The sequence below is a fragment of the Hakea prostrata genome, chromosome 2, assembly GCF_041222555.1.
Source record: "Hakea prostrata isolate BN-2017 chromosome 2, UWA_Hpros_2, whole genome shotgun sequence".
NCBI lineage: Eukaryota > Viridiplantae > Streptophyta > Magnoliopsida > Proteales > Proteaceae > Hakea > Hakea prostrata.
The window spans coordinates 54,377,707-54,402,368 of NC_142601.1; the positions used below are offsets into that span (position 1 = coordinate 54,377,707).

General features: G+C 39.0%; 1 protein-coding gene across 2 annotated transcripts; it reads right to left on the reverse strand.

Moving 5' to 3' along the window:
* Window positions 1-310: 310 nt before the first annotated feature.
* On the reverse strand, window positions 311-24,333 carry LOC149024909 (putative aquaporin NIP5-1). 2 transcript variants are annotated; one of them, XM_089143026.1, is made up of 5 exons: window positions 24,233-24,333; window positions 23,945-24,096; window positions 22,818-23,237; window positions 22,459-22,520; window positions 311-683 (listed from the first exon to the last, which is right to left on the reverse strand). In XM_089143026.1, the coding sequence occupies exons 1-5, from the start codon at window positions 24,309-24,311 to the stop codon at window positions 641-643; spliced, it is 756 nt and encodes a 251-aa protein (XP_088999152.1). In that variant the 5' UTR covers window positions 24,312-24,333; the 3' UTR covers window positions 311-640. The 2 variants fall into 2 exon arrangements, with proteins under 2 accessions (XP_088999152.1, XP_088999151.1); XM_089143025.1 differs by lacking the exon at window positions 311-683 and adding an exon at window positions 17,918-18,302.
* Between the last annotated feature and the right edge of the window lie 329 nt (window positions 24,334-24,662).

Here is a 24,662-nt window from a genome sequence, read left to right on the forward strand (position 1 = left end):
CTTTTTTTTTTTGCTTTCCTAATTCCTAACTTTTGATTTGTAGTTTATTCGAAATTCATTGGAAACATTCTCTTTTCTATGTCAATGCAGGGTTGGTAGAGTGGTAAGATCCATACTCTCAGTAGAGAGGTCATGGGTTCAACCCTTGTGGACGACAAAGCTCCCCCCTGAGGATGTAATTGAAGTATGAAAGAAACCAACCTCTCACATATACAATAACATAATCATGAACATATGTAATCAATGTAATATGATAAGAACAATGAGATCAAGATAAGAAGAAGAGAGACAATATAATCAGAGTGTGGAAATAAATGATACCAGTATATGAAAAATCACAAGTAGAGTGTGTGTGGAGAAATCGCTCCCCAAATCGCAGCTGAAAAGTAGTTCGAATACAATTAAGGTTACAATCCAATTCTCAAAAGAAAGGAAAGAAAGGGATAAACAACTAAGCTAATGTCTCTTCGGTCTTATACAGTGTATCCTCATACAAATAAACAAAAAGAAACAAGACATGGCTGCCTCCGTTCCAGAGTGGGACTAATCCTAGTACGCAACATTATCCATCGAGAGATCTTCAATGTAATCTTTGTGATCGCAAGCACCTTAAGGGTAGTATGCTTCATCAACGGGCGTCTCATAGTATGGGCCATCTTGTTCTTCCATTCCTGCAGGATAGTCTAACAAAATATTTGCACAAAAGGAGTGAGTTCAAAAGAACTCAAAGAAGACAAGTTATTCCACAATAACATAAATAACATGATACAATACATAGCATGATGCAATATGATATGAAACAGACAATGCATGTATGAATCTAGCTCTATGTATGCTAGTCTCTATGGTAGACATACATAAATAACATGATACAATACATAGCATGATGCAATATGATATGAAACAGACAATGCATGTATGAATCTAACTCTAGGTATGCTGGTCTCTATGTCAGACATTCTTTAAGTCATAGCACCATACTTCTTTGGGAAAAGTCTCAAATCACTCATTATCGGTTGGTAATGGGTCATGCATCCCTCTCGAACAAACCATGGCTGGGCTTAGGTCACAGCTCTCTCACATCATTGTTTGGTCTAAGTGTTGGTGCATGTCAAGGTAAAGCCTAGCCAAATGCAAGTCATCTACTTAGTCATATCAAGTCAAATCCAGATACTTCCATTCCTCCCCTCTCTGGATCCTTTCCGGTATCCTTCACACTAGAGTCATCGTATCCTATGGCTACAACCAACTCGGAATACGGACTCATCAACCTTATTGGTCATCCGGGAAATAATAGACGGGAAGCTCTCACGTCCTCTCACGGATATAACTCACCGGTCTCGAGCGCCCATGAGCCCAAGTCTACTATTTGCAACCCTACCAATAAATGGCCACTCACGAGTATCCACAATGTGATCTATGACCTCTCATGGATATAATGCACCGGTCTCAAGTGCCCACAAATTCACATTGCTACCACAGGTCGTTCGGTTTCAATACCCTTCCGAATCGGGTCTGATACAACAAGGACATCCTAGCCAAACACCACTAGACAAGCCCTAGGTATGACATCCAATAATCCGGGAAAGTGTCCAAGGGCACCATCAAAAATATCCCATTCTATTTGCACTGATGTCCAAGGACAAAAATGTTGAAAGGACATCCCCCAATCCCAAATCATACTTAATCAATCACATTCCCAATTCAATCATTTCATACACAACTGATATTTCATCATATAGAAATATACAAATAACATGATCAATCGCATATGTAATGACAAGAATAAATATTCATAATAACAAAGAATACATAAACATGGTACTACTGTACTTGAAGTACTTACAGTAGTAATACGACATGAAGAAATAAAATAATGAAAGTGAATTTAAACAGTTCCCAAAATAGAAACAAGATTTACGCAATCTATGTAATTATGGTAACAACCGTCCTTACCTTAATTCGAATCGAAGATAGTTTGGAGATCAAATAGAATGGTCCCAAAGTTAGTACTTGAACCCTAGACAATCATAGATGCAATATCAGAAAAGAAATCAAGAAAATCAGAGGTCAAACGGATCGAATCGAACAAAAACACCATTGCTGTATTCAGCTGGCCGACTGGCTTGGTCAACTGACCCAGTCGACCAGATGAATAGTAACGGGGCTGAAATTGAGAAATTGATCCAAAACCTCGCTTTCGGGACTCAAATTACTCCGAAATTTGAAAGGAATGTTAGGAATAGTAGACTAAGACTATCTAATGAAAATTATCAATAAACAAGGATCAAATCAAGACTTCCCAATTTGAAACCATAACTTTCTAATTTGATAAAACCATGCTCTTCAATGGTATCAACCATAAATGCAAAGAGAAATCAGGGATTTAATCAATAGGATGATGAGCAATAGATTAGAGATAATTACTAACATATAATCAGACCTAATATGCTAGAGAAATCAGTTTAGGAAAGGATCATGTTGTCATGAAAGAAAATCATAAGAAAACAAGGTTAAGAATCAATATGAGGTGCATAGCATTGATAGAATAGAAGGGGGTTTATACAGATGCAAAGAGGCAATAGAAGAGGTGGTTGCAAGGTTGCAGCACCTTCTTCATAGTCTCAACAGCAAGAATAAGATGAGACAATAGTAGATTAGAGAGAAAATGAGGGATTACATACCTTGGAGAAGAACTTAGAGAAGAGAAACTAAGAATCTTGCAAGAGCACTTCACCAATACCAAGGAGAGGCCTAAGAGGAGTCTTCCCACATTCTCAGAGGGTTCTAGCAATAGAATAGGGTTATAACTACGAAGTCCACTTAAGTAGAGCCTAAAATGACCTAAAAACCAAAGATTCTCGGATTTATAAAGCAACTGGCTGACTGGCATGGTCGACTGGCCAATCGACTAGGGCAGTCGACCAGGCTAGGACAACAACTTTAGACAGGGAAATGGGGGCCAAGATCAACTCAAAATCAAAGGGGCTTCTTCCTACATCTTAAATGACTAGTTTAGGTCAAAGAATTACCTTCAAATCAAGTCCGGGAGTGCATTAGATCCAATAACTAAACTCCTCCTCTTCAAGGTGCAGTTTCTTATCAAACACTGACAATGCTTCCAAGTATGGGGCACCATCATCAATCTCCATGGGTTCGAGAGTCAAACACCATGTTTTCTACCGAGAGGGCCCACAGTTGGCTTCTTCCTACACTTTGGGTCTTCGGACCTACAAACATCAAGGTTACCGGGTCATGGTTAGGTTAGGCTAGGGCTAGATTCCGCAGATTTTCCATCTCTTTTAGGAGCTAACAAAGAATCATTGGAATTCTTTGAGATACAAGATAGTGATCTTGTAATTCCAAGGATTCAGACTATGGATAATGAACCTGAGGTTCATCCAGAAGATCCTAGTGGGAGTGGGAGTGGGAGTGTAGATGTAATAGCTACCTCAGAGAGTGAACAATCTAAAATGCACTTGTGCCATAGTGGGCGCGGGCTAGTTCCTCGTCGACGTTTCAACATAGAGGATGAAGTCTACATGGTAACTCCTGAAGAGATAGACTACGAGATGGCTCCAGTCGATAAGCATGAACCGAAGAGCGTGCAGGAAGCTCTTGCGGGAAAAAACTCAACGGAATGGTTGAAAGCGATAGAGGAAGAGTTGGAGTCGATTAAAGATAATCATGTCTAGGACTTGGTTAACTTACCGCCGGGCCGAAAGACAATTGGGAACAAGTGGGTTCTCAAGATCAAGAGAAAGATGGATGGATCTATTGAGAAATTCAAGGCTCGTATAGTGGCTAAGGGCTACACCTAGTGAGAGGGCATTAATTATAAGGAAACTTTTTCCCCTATGTTTAGGTTTACTTCCATCCGCCTCATTCTAGCCATTGTTGCTCAGTTGGACTTAGAGCTTTATCAGATGGATGTAAAAACTGCTTTTTTCAATGGAGAACTTGAGGAAGAGATCTATATGGATCAACCTCAAGGCTTTGAAGCTAATGGACTTGAGCGCAAAGTGTGCAAGCTTAAGAAGTCCATATATGGCTTAAAACAAGCATTTAGATAGTGGAATATGAGCTTCCACCAAGCTATGATGGAAAGTGGGTTTTCCATGCTTGAGGAAGACCACTGTGTTTACACCAAGAGATCTGATAGTAATAATGTCATTTTGACATTGTATGTGGATGACATAGTTATGGCTAGTAATAACAAGGAGCTATTAGAAACCATTAAGAAATGGTTGTCCTTTGTATTTGATATGAATGACATGGGCGAAGCAAGCTATGTGCTTGGTGTCAAGATTGTCAAAAATAGGCAAAAGAGATTACTGGGTTTATCTCAAGAGACCTATATTGACAATTTCTTGAATAGATACCAGATGCACATCTGCAAACCAATTGATACTCCAATGGAGAAGGGTTTGTATTTGAGCCTCGATATGGGTCCTATTGGTGCTAAAATTGCCGGAGGCTTTGAACCGTAATCCTTCGCACCAATCCACTCAGATCTGGATCGATCTGACTCGATCTGACTCGCTCTTCAGTCAATCAACCTCTCGCTCCTCTCGCTCCTGAAAGATAGAACACCAGTGAGAGACGAAGCCGATCGTCTTGATCGGCCCATCTCCGACGATCTAGTCAGTAGTTGATCAAGAGTAGAGCTCTCAGAGAGCTTTAATGGAAAATAAGCGAGAAGTGTGTGAATATTCGAATGAGCTTACCTTTCATGAAAATCTTGGCTCTATTTATAGGCTTCAATACGTTGTCTCTTATCACTGATGACCGTCGGATGGAAAGTATAGATCGGATGGCTATGATTAAGACTTTGTTTAACCTTTGGGCGGACCCTTAAATTCATTCATCTCATCAGGTGAATCCGGTTGAACCTGGTTAGACCGATATAAACCGGAAGTGGATATTTTAGTCACAACACAAGCCCCCAAGCCTGCTGATCAGGTCGAACTTGTATGAGACTCTGGTCAAGAGGTTTGAATCTTTTTTTCAAGTGACTTAAGAATATTCTTCATCTTGTATTGGTTGTGAGAATTCTTCAATACTTGAGCTTATCTCTTGCACATCGACCACATACTATATTTCTGACCACTTGTTATATTTCTAATCACTCGTTGTATCTTTGATCACTTGCTGTATCTTTGATCAGTTGCTGATGAAGTATTCTTAGGAAAGAGTGGCTGATGAAACTTTTTGAGAAAATGGCTGATGAAGCCTTAATAACTGATCAGATGCCTTTTTGAGAAAATGGCTGATGAGAGCCTTAATAATTGATCAGAAACTTTTAGAGAAAATGGATAATGAGAGCCTTAATAGCTGATCGGAAACTTTCGGAGAAAATAGTGACGTAAAGCCTTAATAACTGATCAGATGCCTTTTTGAGAAAATGGCTGACAAGAGCCTTAATAGCTGATCAGAAGTCTTTAGAGAAAACGGCTGACAAGAGCCTTAATAGCTGATCAGAAGCTTTCTGTCCTTTAGACAATAATTGAAGAGAGTCTTAGCAACTTTGATTAGAATCTTCAATATAATCTGCTTTGTGTGAAATTTTCTTGATCAGCTCCTTTTGGCTTTGACAGAGTAGTAGTTTGAAGGAATTCTTTATCATATTGACTTATCATCCTCTGATCATTGCATATCTGATTAGATATATATTTCTGATCAAACTTGTATTCAGTATTAGTTTCTGATGAGATATTTCTGAAGAAAATATAGCTGATGAAGCTTTAATAGCTGATCAGATATTCTCAGATAATGGCCTGCAGAAAATCTTTGAGCTTTCGATAAATAATCCTCCGCATCCTTGAATTGTTTTATTCATTAATTCCATTGTTCTCAATCAAAAGGCTGCCTTGAAGAGATGTTGCCTTAGAGAGATGCTGCCTTAGCGAGATGCTGCCTTAAAAAGATGGCTACTGGAGCCTGACTTCGGAAAGTCGGGATCATTCCTCGGAAGGAACAATCCGGGATCACCCTCGGTACGGAATGATCCTTGATCAGCTACAAAAAGCATGACCAGGCCTCAGAAGGCCTCGGAAGGCTTTTAACCATGTGGTCGTGGGTTCGATTCCCATAGACGGCGCCAAATGTTGGTGCTAAAATTGCCGGAGGCTTTGAACCGTAATCCTTCGCACCAATCCACTCAGATCTGGATCGATCTGACTCGATCTGACTCGCTCTTCAGTCAATCAACCTCTCGCTCCTCTCGCTCCTGAAAGATAGAACACCAATGAGAAACGAAGCCGATCGTCTTGATCGGCCCGTCTCCGACGATCTAGTCAGTAGTTGATCAAGTGTAGAGCTCTCAGAGAGCTTTAATGGAAAATAAGCGAGAAGTGTGTGAATATTCGAATGAGTACGTTGTCTCTTATCACTGATGACCGTCGGATGGAAAGTATAGATCGGATGGCTATGATTAAGCCTTTGTTTAACCTTTGGGCGGACCCTTAAATTCATTCATCTCATCGGGTGAATCCGGTTGAACCTGTTAGACCGATATAAACCGGAAGTGGATATTTTAGTCACAACACAAGCCCCCAAGCCTACTGATCAGGTCAAACTTGTATGAGACTACGGTCAAGAGGTTTGAATCTTTCTTTCAAGTGACTTCAGAATATTCTTCATCTTGTATTGGTTGTGAGAATTCTTCAATACTTGAGCTTATCTGCTGCACATCTGACCACATACTATATTTCTGACCACTTGTTATATTTCTGATCACTCGTTGTATCTTTGATCACTTGCTGTATCTTTGATCAGTTGCTGATGAAGTATTCTTAGGAAAGAGTGGCTGATGAAACTTTTTGAGAAAATGGCTGATGAAGCCTTAATAACCGATCAGATGCCTTTTTGAGAAAATGGCTGATGAGAGCCTTAATAATTGATCAAACTTTTAGAGAAAACGGATAATGAGAGCCTTAATAGCTGATCAGAAACTTTGGAGAAAATAGTGATTTAAAGCCTTAACAACTGATCAGATGCCTTTTTGAGAAAATGGCTGACAAGAGCCTTAATAGCTGATCAGAAGTCTTTAGAGAAAACGGCTGACAAGAGCCTTAATAGCTGATCAGAAGCTTTCTGTCCTTTAGACAATAATTGAAGAGAGTCTTAGCAACTTTGATTAGAATCTTCAATATAATCTACTTTGTGTGAAATTTTCTTGATCAGCTCCTTTTGGCTTTGACAGAGTAGTAGTTTGAAGGAATTCTTTATAATATTGACTTATCATCCTCTAATCATTGCATATCTGATTAGATATATATTTCTAATCAAACTTGTATTCAGTATTAGTTTCTGATGAGATATTTCCGAAGAAAATATAGCTGATGAAGCTTTAATAGCTGATCAGATATTCTCAGATAATGGCCTGCAGAAAATCTTTGAGCTTTCGATAAATAATCCTCCGGATCCTTGAATTGTTTTATTCATTAATTCCATTGTTCTCAATCAAAAGGCTGCCTTGAAGAGATGCTACCTTAGAGAGATGCTGCCTTAGCGAGATGCTGCCTTAAAAAGATGGCTACTGGAGCCTGACTTCGGAAAGTCGGGATCATTCCTCGGAAGGAACAATTCGGGATCACCCTCGGTACGGAATGATCCTTGATCAGCTTCGGAAAGCATGACCAGGCCTCGGAAGGCTTTTAACCATGTGGTCGTGGGTTCGATTCCCACAGATGGCGCCAAATGTTGGTGCTAAAATTGCCGGAGGCTTTGAACCGTAATCCTTCGCACCAATCCACTCAGATCTGAATCGATCTGACTCGCTCTTCAGTCAATCAACCTCTCGCTCCTCTCGCTCCTGAAAGATAGAACACTAGTGAGAAACGAAGCCGATCGTTTTGATCGGCCCATCTCCGACGATCTAGTCAGTAGTTGATCAAGAGTAGAGCTCTCAGAGAGCTTTAATGGAAAATAAGCGAGAAGTGTGTGAATATTCGAATGAGCTTACCTTTCATGAGAATCTTGGCTCTATTTATAGGCTTCAATACGTTGTCTCTTATCACTGATGATCGTCGGATGGAAAATATAGATCGGATGGCTATGATTAAGCCTTTGTTTAACCTTTGGGCGGACCCTTAAATTCATTCATCTCATCGAACTGAATCCGGTTGAACCCGGTTAGACCGATATACATGTGTTGTGACTAAAATATCCACTTCCGGTTTATATCGGTCTAACCAGGTTCAACCGGATTCAGCTGATGAGATGAATGAATTTAAGGGTCCGCCCAAAGGTTAAACAAAGGCTTAATCATAGCCATCCGATCTATACTTTCCATCCGACGGTCATCGGTGATAAGAGACAACGTATTGAAGCCTATAAATAGAGCCAAGATTCTCATGAAAGGTAAGCTCATTCGAATATTCACACACTTCTCGCTTATTTTCCATTAAAGCTCTCTGAGAGCTCTACTCTTGATCCACTACTGACTAGATCGTCGGAGATGGGCCGATCAAGACGATCGGCTTCGTTTCTCATTGGTGTTCTATCTTTCAGGAGCGAGAGGTTGATTGACTGAAGAGCGAGTCAGATAGAGTCAGATCGAGTCAGATCGATCCAGATCTGAGTGGATTGGTGCGAAAGATTACGGTTCAAAGCCTCCGGCAATTTTAGCACCAACATTTGGCGCCATTTGTGGGAAACTGAGCAAGAAGCTATAGCTCAAGTACCAGAAGAGCAAGATGATTCACTGATCGTTCTTCTGCAATCTTTTTGTTTCGGAGATCTTTGGCTCAGCGATCAAGTTTTTCTTCTAAGATCTGTCTTGAAAAAGCATCCAAGATCTTACGCTCTTTTTCCGATGAAGTTTCATATACTGCAAGCTAGATCTGAGACGATTATGTGAATTTGGAGAAGAAAGCAAGATCTTCTTCACAGCTTTTATATCTTGGTTTTCATAAAGTAACAATAAGGGTGGAGCAAGAAGCATCCTGCTATATCTTGTTTCTTGATCTTTGGTTCTTTACCTTCGATCTATTGGATCTACTGATTATGGTTCCAAAAAACAACCAGCAAAGCGAAGACTTTTCTTCAGTAGCTACTACTTCAAGATCCCTGCAGCCAACGATGATACTCTGCCCATCATCAATCTTGCTGATAAGTTTTCCTTTCACTCGGAAATAAGTATCTCTGTTTTCAGATCTTAGATCTCGATTACCATTTTTCCAGATCTAAACATTTACGTTTCTTATATCAGTCACTGTTCTCTTATATCTAAATATCTCTATTTTCTAAAGATCTTTTATCACTCTTTTTTGATAAGCATGAAGGTAAACTTGTTGTAAAGACATCAGAGAAAAGTTTTCTTGTTGCAGTGATTACACGGATCGGCCACACATGACAATAATGGTGGAGCAAGAAACATCCTTCTTTCACCTTCAAGTGTTGTGTAACCAAAACCAAGCGAGACGACTAACTGATTGGCATCTCAGATGATCGTTGTTATTTTGATTAGCGTCTCGATCGGTAGTTTTTCTTTTTATCCTATGACCAGCGTTTCTTTTGGATTTGGTTCTTTACCTTCGGATCTACTGATTTGCTTTTCCATGTGCTGTTCTCCATTCTCTTGGATCTAAGTATCTCATCTCTTTCAGATCTGAGATCTCTATTGCTGATTTTCCAGATTTCCATCTCAAGAATCTTAATTAAGCCCCTCGGAGGAGTTGTGCCTGTGATCGTCTCCTATGGATTCAGAAATCAGATCAGATGAGGCAAGATGGGTTGTTCCATACCTTCTGTGGAACCCCTGCATATGTAGCCCCTGAAGTTCTGGCTCGCAAGGGTTATGATGCGGCCAAGGTACAAGAATCACGATTCCTGAAATTATGGAGAACTGGTGGTTCAAGAAAGTATTCAAACACTATTTTTTCCCCTGAGAACGAAGCTCTGGAACAGGTTTTCTGACCCTGAATTTAAGCGTTTCCTTCTTGCTCCTGTAATCTTAAATCTCTCCAAATTCTGCTAAAATTGCCGATCGGATCTAGATTGGCAACAGATGAGGATGTAGGCATAAAATTAGAAACGATGTCCTTGGTTACTAATGTGCAGCGTGAGATGGAAAACGAGTTGGTGACTTTTAGCAAGAGTTCCAAAGAGAGGAGCAAAGAAGGCGTTGATCTCTTTGCAGTTAATGAGACATCTGAAGAGAATCAGAAACAGGATTTGGGGGAGAATTCTGGTTTGCAAATAAATCTAGAGAGAACTTCTGACAATGAAAATCATAAGTTGGAAACAGATGCAGATACATATGGAAGACTTGATCCAAAATTATCGATTACTGGTGCGCACTGTGAATTGGAAAGTAAAACAGTAATTTCTACCATGCACAGAAAACTGGTTGAGGTGGGAAATAAAATGAAGGTGCAGAATATTGATACTCAGAATAAGGAGGATGCGAAGGTTGTTCAGAGAAAGCTGGACACAGATACTTTGATTCCAAAATTTGAGAAGTTGCTTCCACCAACATCTAAGAAGCAGCAGATTCCCACAATGCATGAGGCAATGGAGGATCAACTTGTAAAGTGAATTTTGACAACTCATTGACACCACCTTCTTCTGCAATTTCATTTGGCTACTGTTTAGCAATAGAATTGTTCGATGAAATGCCTCAGTACATTTTGGTGAGAATAAGTACAGAAATCGCCACATCAGCTACATCTCACATCTGTTCTCATGCAAAAGCTTCGTTGTGTTGAAGGAGCTCCTCTTGTTTCTTGCAATTGAATTCGGCCAGCTTTTGCAAAGCAGCCCTGTTTTCTTCCAATGCTTGTGAATGGAAGTTGGTAAGATTCATGAAGCAATGCCATTCCTGCCTCTTAACTCTTCCTTCATTTCTGTTTGCTCTTCACGAAGCTCTAATTGAGAAGCTACTATTTCTTTTGATTGCACGAATATAGCCTTTGAATGTTCTAATGCAGCATCAATTTGAATTATAACATCCTTGGAAATCTCTGACATTTGTTGGGTTCGGAGATCAATTGATGTTAATGAATCTTGGATTTGGTTGGAGCTCTGTAACAATTTCCCTGATCTATTTTCCATGCTTCCTAGTTTATCCTCAACGAGTTCAGCTGATCTCTTTAAATCATTTATCAATCTCTTTGTTTGTTGCTTGAATGCATCACTCTGTAACTGATGGCGAATTAAGTTGGGTCTACAGAAAGAATTCAAGATACACTTTATGTGCTTGCTCACTTGTTGGTGCAAATCTCGAACAGCATTGCCAACTGCTAGGCTTTTGAGAGAATTCGATTTGGGCTTTCAAGAATATGTGTTTGTTTCTGCCAACTGCTAATTGCTATTTGTTTCTGTTTTTGAGTGGATGGATTTGGCTTACAATAACTTGACAAGTTATATACATGATGAGCTTACAAGTTTTCCAACTCTACGTGTCATGGATATATCAAACAATGAATTCAAAGGTTCCATACCAGAGAAGTTTGGAAACTCTTCAAGCTTGGTACTTCTAAACATCTCTTTCAATAATATTTCTGGTTATGTCCCTCCAGAACAGATTTTCAGATCCATGGATATGAGTGCTTTCATTGGAAACCTCCAACTACGTGGAGGACCACTGTCACCATGTGGTTCAAAAGAAATTCCACATGTGGCTCGTTTCGAATTGGGAAGCAAAGGCACTGAGAAACTTAAATGGGTTCAGCAATCATGTGCAGCAGTTTTTTGGGCTTCCTCGATTTACAGCAAATGATGCACTGAAGAGCTTCAATTACCCAGAGTCAATAGAACCAGTGCCACCATTATCAGCTGTAGTCAGCAAGGTTGTTTTGCCAACAGGAATAACAGTTTCAGTATGGAAGTTTGAAGTGTAAAGTAATGGGAAGATGCAGGGATGCCACCACATACACCTAGCTGATTATCTACAATCCAGAGGATCAAATGAGAAGAAGCAGTGGCAGCAGCAGCAACAACAAGCTGGGGGTTATAGAGGAAGGCCATCGCTTGGATGGTTGAGAAAGGAGAGAGTACATGATGACTTTTTCGAAGCTTTCAGAATTTAATTTAATTATGATAAAGGCAATCAAAGGAGGTTGTCAACTAGTATCTTGATCTGAGCTGGACTTGAAACACTTCAAAGCAAAAACATTCTAGCAGTTTCTGAAATTTTGAGAACAAAGAAGTAGCAAATGTGAAAGGCTACATCAAATAACAGCCCAGATGATGGTAGCTTGAATAGCAGCAGCAGCAATGGATGTTACATTCCCAAAATTCTTATTTTTCGAAAGCTTTTCTATTCAAGTATCAACTCCTCAAAGAAGCATTTCAAAGATTCTTGAAGAATTCGAGTGCAGAAAGAGATCATGGAGCAAAAAATCTACTACAATAAAAAGATAAGTATATTAGAGTTTCTTGGTCATCATTTCTTTTTCTAACAATAGTTGATTTACAAATTCTTGGTCATCATTTCTTTTTCTAACAACATTTGAAATCTTCGATTTACAAATATTCATTCTACATTTGATAAAGAGTGTTTGTCATATATAACTTAGAGATGAATTTGGAATATCAAGAAGAATATATCAAAAACTCTAGATGAGTGCAGCTCTTTACTTGCGGGATGGTTACTCACTTCAGCTTCCTTATGATGGGAGTTTGAGTAAATATGCATTTTGTTAGTACTGTATATAGTTAACTTATGATGGGAGTTTGAGTAAATAGAATATAAGTTTAGAGGAGTCATAGAAGTTTTTATTTTGTTTTATATGTTTCCGTTAATTGCAGATAGATATCAGATTCCCTAAACAAACATTTGTGAAGTGTCTTATTTGTTTTTATTTATTAATCATAAAAGAATGTCTAGTTATCCTTCTGGCTGCATATAGGAAGGATGAGATATCGTCTTATCTTTGTGAAGTGTCTTATTTGTTTTTATTTATTAATCATAAAAGAATGTCTAGTTATCCTTCTGGCTACATATAGGAAGGATGAGATATCGTCTTATCTTTAATGAGGCAGGAATCCATATATTCTATACTGAACTGATATGAAATGCTTAGTTCCTGACCATTCATTAATTAGGCTTTTTATTAAGTTTCTAACTGTGGGCTTCCCTATAGTGTTATGATATATTATTCTCCTAGTATGATTGTTAGGTTTAGAATTGAAGCTTTAAGTTTGCGGTGTGGAAATAGAAAAAGGAGGAAATACATCTTGGGAGTTCATCAGTCCAAAACTACATAAATTAAAATTTCTTGAGGAGTTGCAATTATTGCAAACTTCATATTATCATTTTATTATTTGATCTTGCACTTTATGGCAAACTTTGATCTTTTACTCTGCTCAATTTTAACAGGCTGAACATTAAAGCATTGATCATTGTGCAACTTTCTCTAAAGGCTTCTCTCAGCCACATAAAAGGTTGATTTCGGTTATGAAGGCTTCTGACCAGCAATTTTCTATAAAGCAGAGACTGATCATTGTTCTTGAAGACTTATATTATTCATGAAGACTTATTTCTATCAGTAGAAAGGAGACAGGATTTTCTGGTATTCTTGGAGAAATCAACTTATTAAGCGTGGTCATCTAAAATTTCTTCTTCATTATTAATCCAAAGAACATTTTTGCGAACTAGTCTTCTGATCATGCCATTTCAACGCGGATTCAGGGTCATTCCTTCCGAGGGTGATCCCGACTTTCCGAAGTCGAGCCCAAGTGGTCAGCCTTACGAGGTCACGTCATGCCTTTTCAACGCCGACTCGGGGTCACTCCTTCCGAGGATGATCCCGGCTTTCCGGTCGAGCTCAAGTAGCCAGCCATCCGAGGCGTGATTATGCTAGCTGATCCGGATCATTCCTTGCCGAGGGTGGTCCCGACTCTTCGTGAGTTAGGTTCAAGTAGCCAGACCTTCCGAGGCCTGGTCATGCTTTCCGAAGCTGATCACGGATCATTCCGGTTTCGTGGTGGTAGGCGGGGCCCTTCGTGGTTGGCTCAAGTAGCCTTTCGAGGCCTCGGTCATGCTTTCCGAAGCGGATCACGGATAATTCCGTGCCGAGGATGATCCCGACTTTACGTAAGTCGGCTCTCGGTAGCCGGGTCATGCTAAGCTAATCACGGATCATTCTTTTCGCGAGGGTGATCCCGGATTGTTCCTTCCGAGGAATGATCCCGACTTTCCAGGTCGGGCTTAAGTAGCTAGCCTTCCGAGGCCTGGTCATGCTTTCCGAAACTGATCACGGATCATTCCGTACCGAGGGTGATCTCGGATTGTTCCTTCCGAGGAATGATCTCGACTTTCTGAAGTTAGGCTCCAGTAGCCATCTTTCTAAGGCAGCATCTCGCTAAGGCAGCATCTCTCTAAGGCAGCATCTCTTCAAGGCAGCCTTTTGATTGAGAACAATGGAATTAATGAATAAAACAATTCAAGGATCAGGAGGATTATTTATCGAAAACTCAAAGATTTTCTGCAGGCCATTATCTGAGAATATCTGATCAGCTATTAAAGCTTCATCAGCTATATTTTCTTCAGAAATATCTCATCAGAAACAAATACTGAATACAAGTTTGATCAGAAATATATATCTAATCAGATATGCAATGATCAGAGGATGATAAGTCAATATTATAAAGAATTCCTTCAAACTACTACTCTGTCAAAGCCAAAAGGAGCTGATCAAGAAAATTTCACACAAAGCAGATTATATTGAAGATTCTAATCAAAGTTGCTAAGACTCTCTTCAATTATTGTCTAAAGGACAGAAAGCTTGTGATCAGCTATTAAGGCTCTTGTCAACCGTTTTCTCTAAAGACTTCTGATCAGCTATTAAGGCTCTTGTCAGCCATTTTCTCAAAAAGGCATTTGATCAGTTATTAAGGCTTTCGTCAGCTATTTTCTCTGAAAGTTTCTGATCAGCTATTAAGGCTCTCATTATCCGTTTTCTCTAAAAGTTTCTGATCAATTATTAAGGCTCTCATCAGTCATTTTCTCAAAAAGGCATCTGATCAATTATTAAGGCTTCATCAACCATTTTCTCAAAAAGTTTCATCAGTCACTCTTTCCTAAGAATACTTCATCAGCAACTGATCAAAGATACAACAAGTGATCAAAGATACAACGAGTGATCGAAATATAACAAGTGGTCGGAATATAGTATGTGGTCGAATGCAAGAGAAGAAGCTCAAATATTGAAGAATTCTCACAACCAATACAAGATGAAGAATATTCTGAAGTCACTTGAAAGAAAGATTCAAACCTCCTGACCAGAGTCTCATACAAGTTCGACCTGATCAGCAGGCTTGGGGGCTTGTGTTGTGACTAAAATATCCACTTCCGGTTTATATCGGTCTAACCAGGTTCAACCGGATTCAGCTGATGAGATGAATGAATTTAAGGGTCCGCCCAAAGGTTAAACAAAGGCTTAATCATAGCCATCCGATCTATACTTTCCATCCGACGGTCATCAGTGATAAGAGACAACGTATTGCAGCCTATAAATAGAGCCAAGATTCTCATGAAAGGTAAGCTCATTCGAATATTCACACTTCTCACTTATTTTCCATTAAAGCTCTCTGAGAGCTCTACTCTGGATCAACTACTGACTAGATCGTTGGAGATGGGCCGATCAAAACGATCGGCTTCATTTCTCACTGGTGTTCTATCTTTTAGGAGCGAGAGGAGCGAGAGGTTGATTGACTGAAGAGCGAGTCAGATCGATCCAGATCTGAGTGGATTGGTGCGAAGGATTACGGTTCAAAGCCTCCGGCAATTTTAGCACCAACAGGTCCTAAGACTCCAAAGGAGAAAACCAAGATGGAAAGAATTCCATATTCCAGTGCAGTGGGTAGCCTTATGTACAAGGCCGGATATTTGTTATGCAGTGGGTTTGGTTAGTCGGTACCAATCAAACCCAGGCGTAGAGCACTGGAATGTAGTCAAGAGGATATTATGATATCTCAGAAGAACAAGTAGCTAACTACATGTTGTGTTACCAAGGATCAGATTTGCAATTAGTTGGCTATAGCAATGCTGGATGGACTAGAGACATTGATGAGCACAAATCAACCTCTCGGATATGCTTTCTTACTAAATGGCAGGGGCCATTTTTCGTGGTGTAGCAAGAAGCAGACTTGTATATCCCTCTCAACCATGGAAGCAGAGTATGTGGCATGCTCAGCTACGGTTTAAGAGGCTGTTTGGTTGAGGAGATTCCTACGACATACTTGATTTGTGATGACATCCAAAAAGGTTGCCCTTGTGTACTGTGATAGTACGATAGCTCTTGGCTATGTCAAGGACCCCAAGTATCATGGGAAGGCCAAACATATACAGTTGAGATATCATTTTGTTAGAGACATTATATCAAGGAAGTAAGTTGTACTTAAGCACATATCTACTAGTCCTTCTTACCAAACCTATAGCCAAGGATGTTTTTATTTCTCATGTAAAATCCTTGGGCTTGCGTAGATTGTGACTTACTTTTGTACTGAAACTTTCTTATTATTGAGTAATATGAGTTCATTCAAGCATTTATTTTATTCACTTTCTAAGTGATAGTATTCTTCTAGCATAAAACAAGATATGTCAATAGGCAAGAAAATGGCTCACTCACACGAGCATTCACCTCTGGCGCCTTGGAGGTGAGCAGAGATGAGACGGATTGTCAATCCTAAGTGTAGTGATCATCTGAGGCGAAAGGAACGGTTTGATTCAACTACACCCTAAAAGTGTTTGCTGGCGCCAACTGTATGTGTTACAGTGGTGAACATTTTAAGGACAAGAAGGTGATCTCTCAGAGGGATCGAGATACCTTTAGTTTAGTGAGTTTGAATAAACCTAGGACATTGTGGTATACTAATTCTTATTTGATGTGTTTCTTTGAATGATGTGCCATTCTGACATTCTAGGAAGGTTTCTAGTTTGCGGCTCACCCGTGCAGGTATATCACCGATCACACAACCCATTTTGCCAGTATGACTTGTGGATGTTATTGTTTGGGACAAAAGTGGTCTATGTATCTGGGATGCATAGCAGAGAGATCAATATATGTATATTTGGGATATACATGTGTCTGAGACACACTGTGATAGAGAGATTGAATGTGTATATCTGGGATATACATGTGTGTCTGGGACACACTGTGACAGAGAGATTAACATTTGCCCTTGTGCAAGTGGGAGATGTTGGGATTTATTAATTATTTTATTAATAAATTATATGCCCAAGGACAGAGTTGGAAATTCACGATTAGAGCGGTTACAAAATATAGGGTTATATATTTGTAACCACCATATCATTTGGGTGATTACATTATTCGTGTGTGAGATTTTCCTAAGAAAGGCGGCTCCCATCTCTCTCCTAGAAACATAGGAAAAGGGTTTCCTTGCTTTATATCTCTATACCTTCCTTCCACAACATTTTGGTTGTGGAATTTATTCCCTTTCCTAGTGATTGTGGAATCAAACCGGTGGAACTTTGGTAGAGGAACGAGACGTGAAATCCAGATTATTTCCATTGTAGTAATTCTATTTCTAGGAAAGCGAATCCAGGTAAGGATTTTTTTCCCTATCAATTAATTGAATTGAGATATATGGAATTATATTAACCTTCATCTTACATTGACTGCAAGGATCCATTTAGCCGATCTCATTCAATGGATTAGTGTTCTTCTTTCTTGTTAGTTGTTAGGGTTCTTAAAGTAAAGTAAGGGGATCTTTCAGAATTATAAATATTCAAATCTTAGGAGGATTGGACATAACATTTAAACAACTAACAACATATAGAAGTTCTACAATACTTACGTTTGGTAAATATAACATAGGGCAAAATCTTGATGTAACCAATCAAGTAGTGAAATAACAAGTTGCAGCACCCTTTTTTTTTTTACTTGGGAGATAACACAATTCATTTATTTATTAATTAATTTTTTTTCTTTCAAAATGACTACAGTTTATTAACATCAAAAAACTATTGAGAATACAATTAAAGGTTAAAAAAAAAATCCAACTTATTAGGTCACCACGTTGGTGAAAAAAATTAATAAAAAAAACACGGACATATAATCATTTATGTACATATTTAGGATATCATCTTTTACATTTATTTCCATTGGAGATTTAGTTACTCCTATTGAGGAAAGCTTCAAACTGTCTGAAGACCCTACTCTTCATCCTTTATATCTTCTTCTGTTATCCTCACCACACCGTAAGCACCTGCTCCAGCTAGAGCACCTAACGTAGGGGCCAAAATATATATCCAAATTGAATCATATCGATGAGCTGCAACCGCAGGACCCAAAGTTCGGATGGGATTCATTGAAGCACCAGTCATTGGCCTGTTGATTTAAGGTAGTTAGTTTGAAATAAAATGAATAATAATTGACCACCATCTATATGAGTTTCTCAAGATGAATATGCAACACATGAAGATCAAAGGGCTCAATCCTATGGCTAGAGAGAGTGGTTAGAAATATATAAACAATCTGAGGAGCAAGAAACTAAAGGTATAAAACCTGGTTTTGATGGTGCCAGTCACCCCTACAACAAATGTTGCCCTTCTACATTGCTAGATGCATCATATGGAGGTTCATTACCCCCTTTGTTCAGAGAATCCTTCAACGGGAGATCCTTGTTGCTTCTTTGAAACATCTCTTGCAACTTCGCAATGGAAAGAACGCACGTCACCATTAACACGGTATGGGTCTACCATCGTTTTATGTCGAGGGTTTTCTAGCACTGACATTAGCTTCCAATGGCTCTAGTTTTCTATCGTTGGTCATCGATTGAGGGATTCAAGCATTTGATCTCTACCTCATTGGGTTACACTATCTTAGAGTGCAAGTTCAATCAAAATGAAGGAGGTGGGAGATGGATGAATAGTCAATTTCGAAAATGCCCTTGTTCCTCAATAGAGATCCATATATATGTGTTTTAGGTCCCTAGTTGCAAGCTTCCTGCAAAGGATTTTCATCTTGTCCATTTTTTATGCATTTCCTTATGTAAGAGTGACACGAGTTTGTAAGTCACCAAAGGGTTCAAGTTAAATTTAGAAGATATAATATTTTTTATTTTATATAATCTCAATTCTTTGATGTGACCTCTTGACATGTGCCACTCATCCATAAGGAAATGGATGATCCAGTTCATTATCAAAAATGGACTGGATAAAATTTCTCCTTGCTTTTACTTTCTACGTTCGGCCTAATATTCCCCCTTAGGACCCAATTACAGAATTCTGCAGTTGGGCTCTTCAAGACCCACTTGTTTTAATACATTGGGTCAAATACATCAACCGGCCCAAGGTCAAGGCTGTGAGTAACCCAACAGAAATTTATCCAGTCCATTTCCTTGTCTGAATGGACCATCCATTTCCTTGTAGATGTATGACATGTGTCCCAACATCACATCAAATGGTTGAAATCCATTTATTTAGTCAAATCAAAGACTTGTGATTAAATTTTAAAAAAAAATGATGTGACTTGTAGATGAACCTCAACCTTTTGATGTGATGTTGGGATACGTGTCACACATCTACAAGGTCCATTTCCTTGTCAGAAATGGACTGGACATTAGTTTGTAACCCAACCTTAACTTGGATCTTGGACACCAGTCCATCCAAGAATCCTTCTTGGACTGTATGTTCCCCAATGGGATCCATAGTTGTGATCAAAACCCTAATTTTTTTCCCCCACTTTCACCAACAAACATGTAATAATTTATTCCTCTCCACCCTGGACAAAATGACATTAGAACTCTCACAATAATCGCCCCACGTCACCAAAGAGTTTTCCTCAATCTTTGTCACCCCGTCCAAAGGGTTTCGTTGGAGATCACACCACCCAACCGTTATTTACTCTTGTTAGATGCATGAGAGAGAGAGAGAGAGAGAGAGAGAGAGAGAGAGAGAGAGAGAGAGATAATTATAGAGAGAGAAAATGAGAGACAGGGTTTATGTGGTTTGGTTGTACTTTGCAACCTACATCCATGAGAATGATAATTGTGCTTCCTTAGTCCTCTAATTGTGTTACATTTTACATATACAGACTAGAGTTGTTGTTGCCACAGGTCTAGGACTCTTACTGATATGGAGAGTTTATGATCAGACCGGGTTCATACCTGGTCCGACCCTCGACCCCGGTCGAGACGGAGAAAACCGAATCGCTCCCGAGCGAACCGGATCCAGAAGATGGCTTGCTGAAGAAGAAAGATTATTCGGCTGCAAGCGTGCCATAATCTTACTTATGGATTAGGGTAATCACCCTGATGACAGCAGACTCAAACTGACGGCTGCGGATAATCATCATCAAAGGGATAACTATCGCATAACCTAACGGTTATCTCAGGAGTCCTCTACTAGCCCAAACTAGTAGAAGTCTATCGCTCAACGGATCTCATTGATAAGATCCAACGACTACCCGAAGAAGGCTCGAGTGCATCCAACGAAGGAGATTCGAAGGTACACTCTATATAAACCTCACTACCATACAAGGTGAGGGACGAATCAATCGATCAAAAAGAATACTATCTGAGACTCAGGTTCAGATACATACTGATAGATCCAAACTATCAGCGTCCTGCTATCTAGATCACCTTTCCCGTTTCTTCATTCATTAGCTCTGTGCTTCTAGCAGAGCTGTTTGTGATTAAGTTCATCAACTAACTTAGCCTTCGGAGGTGGACTCCCGACCCCAGCGGTCGGGCCACATCTGACGCTTTCGTTTTGCAGGACATCACGTGGAGATCCAAGGGCTGAGCAGATTTTGGACGCATCACTTACACTCTAGAGTTATGTTGTCACAAGTATATCTAGGTACTAAGGCTTTACATTGACAATGCCTAGTCTTGTGTGTTTGAGATAAGGTACAGCTCTAAGTATATCCCCATTGTTGAGATAATGCAGACTTTTGAAGACCTTGAGGTGTTTGAGATAATGCTAACTTCTGAACCTTCAGTTGTGGTTGAAATAATGTAGGCTTCTGTGTTTTGGATAAGGTAAAACATTGAGTGTTATTTTCTGCTGAGGAATAGTGTTAGGCAAGGATTGTATGTGGTCTTCCAAAAACATCCTGATTAGTGAAGATGAAGTGGTGGCTAGGCAAACCGAGGTTTAGCCAGGGTTGCCGGTGAATTGCCCCCATCCAAAGGGGTTTGCTGGAGATCGCACCACCCAGCTATTATTTATGTTGAACCTATGATGACTCTCAACTTCTTGTTCCTATTAACCTCCTCTTCTTCCTCTAGTAAATCTTTTCTATCATCTATCCTAGAATTATTCAGGATAAAAGTCAGCCTTCAACATCTTGTCTTTCACAATGCTATTATGGGCATCAATGTTGAACGTTATCACCGAATAAGCAAGAACATAAGTTAGCTGATGCTTCCCCTCAGCCAAAGGCTGCCCTAAACTCTCAAAAATTAGCTGATGCCCACTCCTCATGAGTTCCCCTTTTTATCTCACACTTAGCAGTTGGTTATGGTTTCCCTCACTCTCTTTCCTCCACGTGTCGTGCCCCCAAGGCCCTATCAAGTTGTTGAAAACTAAAACACAAAACACTTAAATTATACAAAAGTGGAGCAAACATTACATAGTAAAAAATTGTAACATGGAAAAACTTCATGATCACAAAGTCCCACATATTCCTTTAGGGCATGTTTGGTTACATGAATCCAAAGATTTGAAATCTCTGGATTTAGAAATCGGAGATTTATACCCGTTTGGTTGTGTGAATCCCTGGATTCATGAAATCTTGAGATTCACCTTTTTACACTAAAAACGTGAATTTGTAGATTTATGATTGATGTGAAATCCAGAGATTTCACCCCCACTACCACTATAAAAGCGTTAAACATTTGAACCATGACTCTATAAATGTTTTTTCAGGATGAATCTACATATTTCATTCCAAAGATTCAAGCTAACCAAACAGTTAATTTTATGAACCATGACTCCATAGAATTGAAATCTCTATATTTTTTAAATCTCCAGCCTCAAGTAACCAAACAGGCCCTTATGTACAGAGAAAGGGGGGGGGTCTTTAAGGTAATAGATGAAAAAACAGTCCCTCAAAAAGAGGAAAAGGAAACATATCTAAAGTGAAGCGACAAAGTGTCAAGAAGAGTAAGAGATTGTCTCAACAAAAGTAGGCAAGAAAAACTAAACAGTTTCTAGAGAAGTTTCTAAGTATCAGAAATCCTAAAGTGAATTTTGGACTACTCCAACCAGCACAACGGATGCATCTTTTAAGGTTGGAAAAAACTTTGAAATATAGACATATTATCATAGATGTCATTTGTTAATTCTTACCATTAAAAGAAGGAATTGATGCATTCTTTGGCTTGATACCTGGCTTTAAAATGGTGTCTTTATTTTTATTTTTAGATGTCATTTGTCAATCCTACTTCCAATGCAACCAATCTTGCATATTGTTAATTAAATACAATATTGGATGAAACCAAGAAGGTTTTCTTTACATATTGATGAAGAACACTTACCCAGCTACTAGAATGTTCAACATTACTGCTCCCCCAATAGCTATTCCTGCCAATTGTCCCACCTTTGGAGTGATAGAAAAGCCACCAATTCACCACCACAGAGGAAATAAACTAGTAAATAAATAAAGCAATAAAGGCACAAAAGGATGCAGGATGTACGTCTCTTTCATATTGGCAGAACCGAATGAAACCCACCCCCTGATGTGTTGAATTCTGACTACCATCAGTGTTTGGGATTCATTCCGTTCCTTGGTCAATATAACACACATGTTCCACCATCGACAATCCGTAAATAAATATGCTTCAATTAACTTTGAAATAAGGTAGGATGTAAAGAAAACTATAAAAACTATACTCACTGCTCTCGGATCAGTGGCAACAGCAAAGATGACAAACATGAGAATGAAGGTGATGATGAACTCAAGTGCAAAAGCATTTGTTGTATTAACTGAGGGTACAGTAACCCCACCAGAGATGAAGGGGTGTACTGTTTCTTTAAGGATGAAAGAGGCACATAAAGATGCTAAGATTTGTGCTGTCACATATGCTGGAACTTGGACCCAAGGGAACTTGCAAAATGTGGCAAAAGCTAGAGTTACTGAAGGATTAAGGTGTGCTCCAGAGATATGACCTATTGATAACACCACAATCATAACTGCCAGTGCTGAACAAGCTGCATTCCCTATAAGAGTCTCCACACCATTATACTTTTGGTTCACAATTGGTCCAGCAGCTGCTGAAAATATCAGGATGAATGATCCCAAAAACTCAGCTCCAACCTGTAATTGCATGATTATGGCATTGTTACAAAACAAAAGGTGGATATACTAAAAAGTCTTGAGTGCATTTATATTAATAATGTTGGTGCCATTAGACTAGATGTGAGTTTCTGGAGTATTTTACCATTCAACTCAAACTTTCTTCTTTCAAACGTAAAGGATGTTCTTTGGTAGTGATCATAGCTCCTGGGTTAAAAGGCCTCATATGGCAAACAACTCTTCTATAAATAGGGAATGAGCGATGATGGAGCTTATCAAATTCCAACCCCCAATTAGCTGTTCCGATTGATAAGGGAGTCTGGATCTTCTACCAACATGGAAATTTTTTTTCTCTCACATGATTAGATTCATAATACGTGTTCATTCTAAAAACAAAATCATCTTTTAAGTGTGAGAAAGAGAAGATTTACAATCTACGTTTTGGGGACTCTGAGAGGAAGGCAAGGGTTTCCGTTGGTTAAGCTACCAGCCCCATTGATTAATTAATTAATTTATTTTCCTTAATATTTTGGTGTTTAGGATTTTATTCCTTGCCTCATGATATATAGAATTTCACTGTTTATGATCCTAGATAGGTGTACTTCCCAGCACTCATGGTATTGGTATAGATATATATCATCATCTGGCAAACCATTATCTATCAATAAGAACAAGAAAAATTGAACCAAATACAACAAGAAAAGGTTACCCATTGGGAAATACGTTACCTTCTTAGAAGAAAGCACATACTGACCACTGTCGACCATGCCAAAGCATGAACAGCGCTTTTGCTTCTTCTTCTTCTTCTTCTTGGGTGACAAGGTATTTTCTTCGACTTCTATTGAAGGTTGAAAGTTTGATGACTCCCATATATGTATTGCTTTTCCTCCAAAAGAGAAGAATTTCAGCAACCAAAAAAGAAATCAAAATATTCGGATTTTCCTTTTTTCCGGTAGAAAAATTAAAAAAAAAGAATGTTATGCTCCAAAAGAGAGTTGTAAAGAGATTTAGAATACCAGTAGATTCTCCGGTTTTTATGTTTTCTGATATGTGAGACTGGAAGACTTCGACGATCTCTGGTGGAACTTGTTCCATGTTATATCTGTAATGAAAGAGAAACCCATAAATCCTATCCTGAAAAGAAAGAAAAAAAAAACTCCAGAGTTGAGATAGTAAGAGAAATAACGTTTGATTGAGGCTTTGGATCGAAGAACAGGTCTTGAGGTCCTCATGGTGCATAGAGTGGTAATGCAAGAAAACTAAACATTCATTAAAAAAACAAAAGGTGCATTTAGTCCAGAAGGATCCTCTACAATTGTTTGACTTTGAGAAAATGATAATAAATGCAATCTTACCTTCGTTTAGACAAACTAAATTCCAAAAAGAAAAAAAAAAAAAAAAAAAGAAAAACTACTTGGCCTTTCACAGGTTGACTTAAATATATAT

Bases quoted from the DNA above. Each gene is read 5' to 3' on its own strand.
- LOC149024909 (XM_089143025.1), bottom strand. From the start codon at position 24,311: ATGGAACAAGTTCCACCAGAGATCGTCGAAGTCTTCCAGTCTCACATA. The intron at 24,097-24,232 runs GTATTCTAAATC...TTGGAGGAAAAG, and splicing joins AAAAACCGGAGAATCTACTG to CAATACATATATGGGAGTCA. The intron at 18,303-22,458 runs GTAAGTGTTCTT...TTAAATCAACAG, and splicing joins TTGAACATTCTAGTAGCTGG to GCCAATGACTGGTGCTTCAA.